Genomic DNA, 12,315 nt, shown 5'->3' on the forward strand with positions numbered 1-12,315 from the left:
TATGTATGTATAAAAAACTATAGGCATATTTTTAAGTTAAGTATGTAAGTAAAAGACAACAAAACAACTCTAAACCTAGGCCACATGTGTTAATATACCTACTGGCATTTGATAAAAGTTTGAAAAACTCCCTTTAGAAAAAACCTTAAAATGACAATAAATGAGGCTAGATATTATTAGGCCTACTAGCCAACACACGAGACTAATTCACAAGCTAAAACTAATGCTAGCTAAAGAGACTGTTAGCAAGCAGTTAAAATGGGCTCGCTTACTCACTTAGTCGTTTATTTTAACATAATCTGTTCATTTTATATTACACATGCAGGTCTCACAGCAGCCACTACAAGTTTTACCAGACTTATTTAAGTGTTTGCATTCATTTTTCTCCTGCTTTCATCAAATCTCCACAGTGAATCCAAGCCTAGCTCTGAGGAAAGCCATGAAACAGCATGGTATGTTTTCAAATTATTGTTCATTATCGTCAATTACTATTTTATAATAGTTACTTACTGAAAGTAAAATGTTTGTCACATGAATCCGAAACTTACCAAGCTCCCCCTCTCTGAATGTTTTTCATTCCTTAGATTATCTCATTTGCATGCAGTCCGTCTGTCTGTCTGTCTGTCTTCAGTGTCTCCTCTTAACTGCTTGATTGTGTGCTATGGGCCGATTTGATGTCAGGTTGCGGTAGGCTAACCACTCGTGTAATTGCAATAATGCACTTCGAAATGCAATTTCTCCCTTCATTTAGTTTCAGAGTAGGTAGGCCTACTTAACCGTATGGCCACAAGAGAGCGCCATTAGCTAATCAATTGGCAGCCTTAAACTGACTGATGTTTTCTGACTCTAGGCTTTTACTGGACCATTCATGCTTGTTAGACCAGGTTAAGATGTACCCTCGCATCATTACCCAGTGTCATGGAGCTATTACTGCTATACAGTCATGGATTTCAGCTGGGAGGCAAGGTGCGGCACAGCAAGTCCAAACTTGATCATGAGATCAAGCATGAAATGTGTCAGGAGAGCATCTAAAAAAACAATCAATGGAGAATGTTTACTCAAATAATGAATCCCATATTATATATTTAATATGTTGTCAACCATCAATCATGGCTCCAGTCTGATAAGGTATGTCTGACATTTTGAAATGTCCAAACAGGGTTCACGGTTTAATAAATCAACTCCCAGACTTGTTTTTATATCTAATCTCCCCAATCTAATAAAAAAATGTGATCCATTTCGCCTATCAAACAGACACACAGAAGTACATTTCTTCAAACAATTAATCTTTAATAGCACAATTATACAATACAATCAACATGCCCTCTCCAAACTGTACTTTTATGTTTCACAGATGATATCTCTGGATAATCTATTTACAATTTTATGGCACAGACTATAAGCAGTTGTGATTGTAGCTGATGAGTTAGGACGAGGGGTTGAATATGTGGCGGCTCATAAAGGTAAAAGGAGCAGAGGCAGGGTGGTCATTTTGTGGAGGAGGGTATGATGGTAGAGGTCAGAATGTCAGCAGGGCAGCAGCGAGGTTGAGCCAACACTGATGAAAGCATCACCACATTGATGGGTCATATCTGGAGAGAGAATCAAAGTGCAAGGTTAGATTAATGTTACATCATCATAGAGCTGTACACTTACAGTTTTACACACACCTCGACTGTGGGAGCGTGTCTGTGCTTTCCTTCAACAGCAGCTCTGAGACCAGTGTGTCCAGAATCTCAGGACTGGACCTCTTTCCATACCTGAGACACAGAAAAAGAACAGACAGATAATGAAATGGCTTTGCTGTGACATTGACCTTTTAGCTGATGACATATTCAAAAAACATCACAGATTAAAATTTATTTATCTGCTTGTCATGAATGTATAAGTCAGTTAATATTGAACCGAGTAACACTGAGACCCTGCAGGGCCAGAGAGGAGTTGCATAGCAGGGGGCCACATTTCATTTTCGGTGCCTCAGATGATAAGCTGTGTCGGCGCGCTTGTGCCCCCTAGGTGGCTAAACGCCTGCAGCTGGCATTCAAGCCACTGACATTCAGAAGAAAGCTGAAAACAGTGGGGGATTGGACCCGCCATGCAGTCACAGTCACTTCTTGATAGCTTGTTTTTTGTGTGGTAAAAGGGCAGCGGGTGTTCCCTGTTCAGTGCAGCCAAACCACGACCCCAACATACGAAACTTTAGGGCTTTTCTTTTCACACCTTGTTTGTTTGAGGTCAAATCATTTGGGCTTTATCTCAAAATTAACCTATACATCAAAATCATAACTGATAAGTCTCACATGTTGTGGAAAGTTTCCTTTTTAAGACCTAAATCTGAGCGCAGACACAATTTGACATGTTTTCTGTGAAATCCACTGAGACAAATATAACATTTGTGATATTGGGCTATATAAATAAACATTGATTGATTCTGTGAATCCTTGCAGTCATGATAATGATTAACCGGCCAAAATGAAAACCTATGTACATGGACATTGCCCACAATTAAGGGCTATTAGGAAAAATGGCTCACAATAGAATATACTAAAGCATCACTAACAAACAAGCATATTTTATCTTAAAGTAGTCATCTCATTATATTCAGTGGTGCACATTTTTAGAATTAGACATAATATAATTAAATATAATACAATAGGACAAGAATGGCCAATCCAGTCAGAGAAAGTGCTCGTGGTAATAACTCCAGCTCTATTAATGAAAGCAAAGAGGTGAAATTAGTCCGCCTACCTCTGTCTTGTGATGAGGTTGATGTAGTGTCTCAGGGCTGAGTAGTACTTGGCCAGCTCATCCGCCGGGGCGTCCTCCCCGGGGTTCTCCGGTTTCATCGGGTACCCCTCCGTCAGGGCGCCCAGGCACAGCAGCGCCCACAGCAGGAAGCCCAGAGTCCCCAGCCAGCTCACCAAGTTAGGATGCATCTGACAGAGAAATACAAAAACAACCGTAAAACTGTTAGTCCCTCACTGGCCACTTGTTTCACTGTGCGTAAAAGTTCCCCTTTCCGTTTTTAAATAATGCCTTATTGATATCAATAACTGAAGATTCAACGCTAGAGCCTTAAGAATGTAATAGGTAGAAGAAAAACAAAAATAAACATGCCCACATTATTGGTAATAGATTTTCAATAATAATGCAGCTACAAAACAACCATCAAAAGTCATGTCGAAAGACTTTGAGTAAATTTCACAACAGAAATATAAAAGGTTTTGTAAATCAAGTATTAAGGCACTTACTTTGCCTAGAGTTTTGAGGAATGTTCTCGCGTTGTCCTGAGGCTCTCTTCTGCTCTTCTGGGTGCTTGGTGCGCGCTCGGTTTTATATCTGTGTGCGGCACACGCGGTGCAGAAAAACGCGTCAGAGCTGCGTTCAGCACGAGTCTTTCTTCACGTGAACGTCACCGGTGATGCTGTCATTAGGGTGCTTTAAAATAAAGCTGTTTACACACATTTAATACACGTAAAGTAACTATGTATACTAAAAATAGAATCAGTTAATAACCCTTTTCTGCAACCATTCAATAGAGATTAGTTAGGGAGTCCTTTTTAAAGAATGTGACCAATAACATTTAAGGATATCAAACAGATTAAAACCCAATATATTTTTGCAGCAATGATATTATAACCCATTTGATGAGTTCACTACAAAGTCACTGTTGAGCACTGATACACTATATTTCATTTGTAAATGTTAATGTATTGTTCATGTAATATTATATATGTGTGTGTGTGCATTTGGCACATACAGCCCCTCTTAAAATATGTGGCATTCATACACACACACACACACACACACACACACACACACACACACACACACACACACACACACACACACACACACACACACACACACACACACACACACACAAACTGCCAAGCAGATTGATTCACACATGCTGAGTTTGATGTTTGGGTGTTTATGAAGCTTCTCTATGAAGGAAGGTGATAAATGATTTCACAATCAAGTAGTGATTCTTCTTCATAATGAAATCAATAATCCCATCTGAAGTCACACAAAAAAAATGGCGGTGATGTGACTCCGTGGGCGAACATCAAATGAATCGTTCTGAGCCTACCAAAGGATGCTTCAATGAGGACGCTTTGGGTGATCTGGAATAAACAAGATCTCAGAAAGACTCACATATAGATGAGCCCTTTTTATTCTGTTCGACTGAATCAGTCTAATTTCGCTTTGCAGTTCATTCCATCTGGAAAGAGAGACTGGGACACTCAACGTGAACAAAAGGCCTAAATATGAATCAAGTCACGTCAGTCAAAGAAGAGCCCAATCTCCCACTTAATAATAAAAAAAAAAAGCACTTTAAATGAATATCACCAAGTGCTTCATTTACTTCCTATTCATGAACCTTTTGTATACTGGCTCGGAGCCATATAATCTATCAAAACCTCGTATTCTTCATCACTGCTGCTTTTTAAGTTGCGACGAGGATGCGTTAAGGGCTTTTTGTGTTACACAGGATGTTGAGAGGGAGATGAGGAATGAGACACGAGTGTGAGAACATGGAGCACAAAGTCATGACCGAATCATGATGATCGCAGGCAGGATTCAGAACTTCTAGTCCTCTTCAGGGGATACTCACTCTCAGTGGCTCACTTCAATAGGTATAACACCTTTTTCAAGGAAACAGCTTGTGTCTGCAAGTGTCTGACATGTGAATGAAGAAGATGTATAAAGCATGTAGACTAAGTTAAGAGGTTAGTAAATGTTTGCTTAAACATCAGAGTGCATGACTAAACTCAATAAAATAATCCCGGAAAGATGCTCAGTGTTTAAGAGATGACAATTTATAATTTGGCCAAATGATTATCCTTTGAATGCAAAAGTAATGTATATTTGAAGCAGGAAAATCTAAGATGGAAGAGGCTAGTTAAGGTAAGCTAAGAACAAGCAACACTAGGAGTGTTTGGTCATGATAGCAGCTTTTTGAGGCTGTGCTTACAGCAGTGCCTTGAGCTAAATGCTAACAGTATCTTGGCAACATGCTCAAAATGAGTGCCCGATGCTTATTAAGTAACACGGGGTGACTAATGCTGGCATGTTGATGTCAAGCAGACAAGCGATGATGTTATCCATGGTCCCCATTTTAGATTAGAATTTAGAAATGAGCTAATTAGTACTAACTAAGTACAGCTGAGGTAGATGGCAATGCCCTTCATTAAGCAGGTATTTGGACATAAACTAAATGTAACTGTTGGCCTGCTGATGGCATTAAAAAAAACGTAGACGATAATCAAAGTTATTAAAGTTAATAATGAAGGAAACAAGAATGCAGAAGTGGAGATACTGGAGACTGGGGGCAATTCTCACAACTTGTATTTATGATGGCACTACTAAAAACCTCACTCGAAATGTTTACCAGATAATGGGTTCTGTGTTTAACTTCTTACCAATCAAGTGTTTTTACAAGCAATGTTATAGTTACAATATTGATTGACAAATTATAACTCAAATGTTACATCTGCTTCCTCAAACAGGGACAATTGTAACGGCAAATGGGAAAAATTGTAAAAGCACACCTAATCCTTTCATTTAAATATCAAGGCCAACAATTAACTCCAAATAATTCAGACACAGTTCAATGATTTAATATTCATTGAACAATTAATTGCTTTCATTCATCAAATCCATGTGGGGGATGTATTTTAACTTTTTGAACAGCACACATCTTTTCCAGTCAAACAGCTTTTAGAAAATCAGAAAGGGAAGTAGATGACAAATAATGAACACGGGAAGAAATAACTCTTGATGTCAGTGCTGCTACTACAGATGAAACATTTTAACTTATCATCAATGGATCACCACCTTCATTGTGGGACATAAGGGATATTTCCTTCAATGCATTTTACAGCGACAGCCATTAGTGACTCAAGGTGGGTCGGTACCACTTTACAATAAGACTACCCTTATAAAGGATTCATAAAGGGTTTATAATTATGTTATGAATTAGGTTGTAAACATTTTATTAATCATTAAGAACCATTTATAAACCAGTTCTAACATAGTTTTCAAACATCAACACAGGCTCACTATTTGGCAAGATGACTAAGCCTTATATTGGCTACTTAGCGAGAATCAACTGAGTGAACAACAGATACCAAGGATGCTGGCTGATGAAGAAGACGAAGTAAGCTAGGTAGCCAATATAAGACTTAGCAGTACAGATAAATGTGGGCCCACTATTTGGCAAGCAACCGGTCACAGTTGCCCTGTTTATCTCATGTCTTATAAAAGCTTAACTTAATTAATAAATGAATTAAAAACTATTCGTAAACCGGTGGGTCTTACCCTTTGAAGCTCACATTGATATTCTGTTAAACATATGCAAACTAATAAAAGGTAATTAACACATTAAAGTCAGCACCATGTAGTTGGAAGATGGTTTCCCTAAGGCATTTTATTTGGTTGTTTGCAGTTTTATTACCAGTGCACATACAGTGGATTGATTCAGTCTCAGCCTGTATTCTATTATTGAGGAAGAAGCTCCTGTATAGACCAAAGGCAGATGTGACAGGTGCATATGGAGTTCAGGGCAATTATGGTCATTAATTTTGGTCAACATCAACCCTAACAATCAATGCTATTAAAAAGAGCGCTGCCAATCATCTCCACTACAGTCACGGTTTTTTATGCTAACTAGACCAATTGAAATACTTACAATTAATGTAACAATGATGCCTCTCCAATGGTAGCACCTTCAAGACACGATAAAGTAAGATAAACCAATTAATCCCAATAGGGAAATTCAGAGAAGCAATAGCATAAGAGTGGGATACAGGTAAGAGTTCAGACCACAAGGATGACAAGAATAAAACATGAAAAAAACAAGGACAATAGGATTAATTAAAACTAGGTAAATGCTGCCTACGGGAGGTATTTTTTTCCTGAACTTTATTCACCGTAACCAGAAATAATTTCAGTAAAGAATGAGTGCTTAAGAGAGCGAGCTGTTTAAATGCAAATGTGTTTCTCCCTCCTCCCGTCAGGCGCCTGGTTTGGACAAGAAGTTCTCTTTCAAGATTTGTTAAGATGAAAAGGCCTGTAATTTTCTGCTGCTGTGAGTTTCAATTTTCACAACTGTTAAAGAAAATACCGACAAGAAGGGTGCTCTATCAGGCAAGCTACAGAAAACTGACTGGGAGAAACAAGTGAGAAAAGGCAGAATCTTGTGCTTCTTTAGTGCTCACTTTGCCATAACACCTCTTATATACAGACGTCTGACATGTAAATTGCTGCTTCTACCACGCTATTGTGCTATGGTGACAATGTGTTACCTCTGGTAAGCAAGCACTACTATTACTAAGAGCATCGGCAGCTCCATGTATGGAAACGTGGGCTGAAACTACAAATGGTTATTCAAGGTTTTTATATAAGGTTCATATTGTCATTTTAAGGGATATTGTCATTGTTTAAATCAACTGAAATTACAATTTTACCAAACTTTATTAAAGAAAACATGTTTTTTGAGCTAAGTTGCTTCGTCAAATCACATCTTTTAGATTGCATTACTGATTCAACGTCATTTGCATAAATTATAACTATAATTGGCTTGTTTTTACAGAATTGGTCTTCAACCCAACGAGTGTAATTTCTGCTACCCACTTCGCTGAACCGTTTGCTATCAAGGAGAGCAATTCCCTAAATTGCTCTCCTTTGTTTTGGATTTGACATTAGTTGACAGCCTTCAAAAGCAATTACTGAGCCTTATGAAATCTCGGAGAGCTCAAGCTTCTTTCCACTCTCAGTTCAGAGAAAGACACATACTGACAACTGCTAAATGAGGAAAAAACAAGAATTGATTTCCTTTGTCATCGTCTCTTTTATACTGTTATTGCTCTAATTAAGCCCCGTCTTATCTGGTGTAATAGCGTACCTGTTTTTATCTCTTCTCTCAATACCCCTTTCCTTTTTCTGTGATCTGTGTGTCTGTCTCTGTGTTTGTGTAAATGTGTCGTTGCCACATCTGCTCCTGGGGAGAATGTGACATCATATAAGGTCTTGTGACTGACAGATGAACAAAAGGTGAGCCACCACGCCACGACAGGTTGACTTGGCTCAGGTGTGTGCAGGTCATAGTACTGAGACCCTGATACAAGGAAACCTGATTAAAGTTGTTACTATGTCAAAGGCCACTAAGCTTTAGTTAAATAACTCCTGTGACCTATGTGAGACCAAAATAGTCTGGATGTATCACTGTGATGTCAGGTAGTCTGCGTGTTTATCGAACCTGAAAGACATTTAATATTCATAAACATAAAATCAGATGCTAATCAAGCTCATAAAAGTGTTGTCTATCAGTAACATATCCTGGATACCTTTTAATGTTTTTATTCAGTGTTTTTTTGCAATAGGAGGTTCAAGGTTTTTTATTTGTCATATGAACATAGCTACAGTGTAGTTATGACGATGAACATCTTAGGTCACAGGCTCCTCCAACAGTGCAACACAATAACACAGATAAACAGAAAAATATAGTGCCAGTAAATAGTAAATACAACAAGAAAAATAGTTTGAAAGAGTGCAATAAGAGTCTATATGCAAGTTATTGGAATATGATATATTAGAATTAAATAGATACATTATTTCTAAGTAGCAGCCAGATGAATGTTATGGATGTTGTTTCAACAGTTCAGGTGTTTAACAGTCTTATTACCTGTGGGATGAAACTGTCCCTGAGTCTGGTGGTTTTAGTCCGGATGCTGCCGTAGCGCCTGCCAGACGGCAGCAGGCAGAACAGTTTGTGGCTGGGGTGATGGGGATCTTTTATAATCCTGAGGGCTTTCTTTCTGAGCCGCTGGGAGTAAAGGTCCTCCATGGATGGCAGCTCCGTCCTGGTGATGTTCTGTGCAGTTTTCACCACCCTCTGTAAAGCCTTACGATTGAGGGCGGTGCAGCTGCCGTACCAGGCCGTGATACAGCCAGTCAGGATCCTCTCTATGGTGCACCTGTAGAAGTTGCAGAGTATCCTGGAGTCCATGTTGAACCTCCTCAGCCTGCAGAGGAAGAAGAGCCGCTGTCGAGCTTTTTTGGTGATGGTGGTGGTGTGAAGAGTCCTTGGCAGGTCCTCAGTGATGTGGACACCGAGGAACATGCATATAAAGGATGCATTGCTTTAGATTAATCTAATATTTGTAAATTAAGGAAATCCTCCAGTAAACAATAACAGTTTCCTAAAAACTACACAATCAGTGTTTAATTGCTTAGCCTACTGTTATAGCAGTTTTTATTTAAGAAGTAGGTCTTAATCTACAAAATGCAAGAAGGAAAAAAACCTCAAGATACTTAAATGTTTAATAGGGAATTAATGTAATTGAACACAAGGCAAGTGAAGGATGTCACGATGCCCAAATTACGTCACCGTTTTGGTTTAACATTTTAAAATGTCTGCTGAATAACATTTTGACAGCACTTTTTCAGCTATTTAGCATACTCAAACTCTGAAAAGTAAATTTGATAACCACCCAGCCAGGTTAAATGTATTGCCAACATCGTAGAAAGCATGCTAGATGCATTCCCCGACAGAGGAGCCCGATAATGGAGGGGAAATGTATGATTTAAGCAGTCCAGCTAATGCATTAGAAAGCTGTTAAAAGCATTGATTCTCAAGAGTGTGCCACATGAATAAAGGAACACATGTTTCCACATGGCTGTCAATCAGCCGTTGAGTGTGTTCAAATACTTATTCTGCAAATGAAAAAACATTTCCAAATGTAATGTTATTATTCATGTGCATAATGCTGAATTTCTGTGAGCACGAGCAGTTGCACTCAAGGAGCACACTACACTCATACTGAAGATACAGCTAGATACATTTGAAAAGCTAGTGCAGAAAGGTTATTAGGAGGATGGCACATTTCAAGTTATCCTTTAAGACAAGGTCAAAAATTAGGCTGAGTCTTGAGACAAGAAGGCTATCTTGAGACAAGAAGGCTATTAAACAAATAGATTTATGACCATCCTTTTCGGCATAACAACCAGGCTGCAAAGCTTATTGCATTCTGCATAGTGTACAATAAAACAGCAAATGGTGTGTCGCTTAAAATGTTGTAGAAGCATCGGATTTTGGGACAGTATTCTCAGCTCTCTTTTGGTAAAGGATGGTCTTGTGTACCCTATACTAAAGGATAAACAAAAGGATGCTTTGTAGCACTCCGTTAGAAAACCTTACTTAGCCAAAAAGACTAATCGACCGTAGCCGAGGTCCAATATGCATGGGTAATTAAAAGATCTAACTGATGGGTGTGAAAGGATGCTCTTAAACGTAGAACACAGAAAGCTGTTTTATGGATTGTTTGACCCTCTCCTGAATAACATAATAATAACTTCATTTATGTCACAGCTTATTGTCTGGAAACCCTACTACCCTTCGTACTTGACTTGGTACTTTAAAATAATGACAACTTATACCCCCTTTCACTAGTGCCTTATGAGTGGCACTGATAACACTGCTTTTTACAAACAGGAATTATTAGTAGAAATACATCTCTGTCAAACAAACAGTTTGCCATGTTTGTTCCTGCTCCTCTCTGATGTGTGTATCTGTGTGAGTATGTTATTTGGCTGCATGTGTTTTAAACACACTCTTTAGCCTAACATTACTATTGATTTAACCAAGCTGTACAGCATCCCATTCTGTTTGTTATCAATTTGCTTTGTGAAAAAGCCAAATCTATTTCTCACGACTCGCTCTCCAACCCCCTCTCGGAGTCTGTCGGCACCGGAGGGGATTGAAGCAGAGCGTCTCTGAAGTCGCTACACTGTCAATTCCCACTGTTTCTACCACAAAAGAGAGGCAGCACATACACATGTCCAATGTGTCAAAGTCATACGTAGGATTATGCTTCGCTTTTAGGAGTTTGTGATGGGTTTTTTGTTCTTCTTAGAAACAGAACAAGCTGTATTTTGTTCGAGTAAGCTCTGTCTTAAATAGCAAAAAGGCTGATTCTTCTGTTGATCATAAGAGGGTACTTGGAGGAATAAGAATATTCTAAAACTGTGAACATCGGAGTTGATGATGTTTGGAAAAAGCATGGGGGTCCAAAACCCGAAAGATTTGCAACTACAGAAAGCTGTTTGGAATACACCTAAAGAAATGCAAAGGCTGCTCATATAAGTAGGCCTAGGTAATGGTGTTTGACAAATAAATAAATTCTGCTTCCAACTGACTATTCGAGAGTTTAGTGCAGCCAGTGAGAACGTTTTCCGACGAGGTGGAGAGAACAGACGTTGATCTGTAGATCTGAGGGACCAAGCTGTTCTGTATGAGGATAGATTTTCTGAAATATACCTCGAGGTGAGATCATACAGGGTTTTAAATACAAACAGAGAAATCTTGTAGGGAATTCGATACAGAACGGGGAGCCAGTGCAAAGAAGCCTGTACAGGCATAATATGTTTCCTGTTGCTTTTTCAGGTTTGTTTAGGAGTCTGGCAGCGTACCAGTTGTTGCCTGGCTGAAGCCAAACTAAAGAAAGTTGCAATGATCGACCCTTAATAAGGATATTAGAGCATGGATACGTTGTTTTAAATCTTGAGGTGATAATGAGGTCCTTATCTTGGATCCTTATCTATGTGCTGGGCTGGTGGGTTAGTCAGCCCCATTGTCTATCTATTCACTTTCTTTTAGCTCTGTTTTGGGTCTCCACCACCTACCAATGGACTGGTTCGGCTATTTTACTGCCAAATGCCATGCTACGTTAACTAGCTAGCCCGCTGATCTCTACTGCCTAATGTTTTGGTCTCAGCAGTAGATTTGCAAGCCTAAAATAAGTAATTGAATCGACTCCCACGCCATTTGTTTTAGCTTTCACATCCACATGGACTAAAGTATGTTTATGAAGTTGTAAATATTTTTTGCCTTTTGGAAATCTTAAAACTTTCTTTTCTTCTCTGAGAAGTATCTGGTTTACAGTTTGATGTGATTTGTCAGTAACTATCAGTCTCTAGTGATTGTCTGTGCACCTGAGTATTTGTTACCTCTCTCTCTGTCTTTGGGGAAATTAGGGAAGTGTGTTATTTGTTTCAGTGTGTGCTAGCGGTAAATATCACTGGGGTGATTAAGTGTATCATTGCGCAGTAATTGCCAATTTATTCTTCTGTGTTTGTGTCCTGATTCGTAGTGTCTCATCTGTCAGTCAAGCTGGGCGTGGTTTCCATGGGGATAAGGGAAGTGGAGTAGCCATTCTCTTCAACCTATGGTCAAAGTAAATTACCTGCAGTCTCCAAAGTTGCTATGGAGAGGCAATCACCCTAAATTGTAATGTGCCAGACTAATTTGTC

General features: G+C 39.0%; 1 protein-coding gene across 1 annotated transcript; it reads right to left on the minus strand.

Annotated features, from left to right (window-relative positions):
* Positions 1 to 1,275: 1,275 nt before the first annotated feature.
* npy (neuropeptide Y) lies at positions 1,276 to 3,305 on the minus strand. The gene is made up of 4 exons (XM_010789129.1): positions 3,252 to 3,305; positions 2,749 to 2,936; positions 1,671 to 1,760; positions 1,276 to 1,592 (listed from the first exon to the last, which is right to left on the minus strand). Exons 2-4 carry the CDS (start codon positions 2,934 to 2,936, stop codon positions 1,571 to 1,573), a joined length of 300 nt encoding a protein of 99 aa, XP_010787431.1. The 5' UTR covers positions 3,252 to 3,305; the 3' UTR covers positions 1,276 to 1,570.
* Between the last annotated feature and the right edge of the window lie 9,010 nt (positions 3,306 to 12,315).

Source organism: Notothenia coriiceps, unplaced genomic scaffold, assembly GCF_000735185.1.
Source record: "Notothenia coriiceps isolate Sejong01 unplaced genomic scaffold, NC01 NC01_scaffold00001443, whole genome shotgun sequence".
NCBI lineage: Eukaryota > Metazoa > Chordata > Actinopteri > Perciformes > Nototheniidae > Notothenia > Notothenia coriiceps.

Excerpts from the sequence above, each read along its gene's own strand:
- npy (XM_010789129.1), bottom strand. The coding sequence starts at position 2,936 with ATGCATCCTAACTTGGTGAGCTGGCTGGGGACTCTGGGCTTCCTGCTG. Across the intron at positions 1,761-2,748 it reads AACCTCATCACAAGACAGAG|GTATGGAAAGAGGTCCAGTC; the intron begins GTAGGCGGACTA and ends TCTGTGTCTCAG. Across the intron at positions 1,593-1,670 it reads GACACGCTCCCACAGTCGAG|ATATGACCCATCAATGTGGT; the intron begins GTGTGTGTAAAA and ends TTCTCTCTCCAG.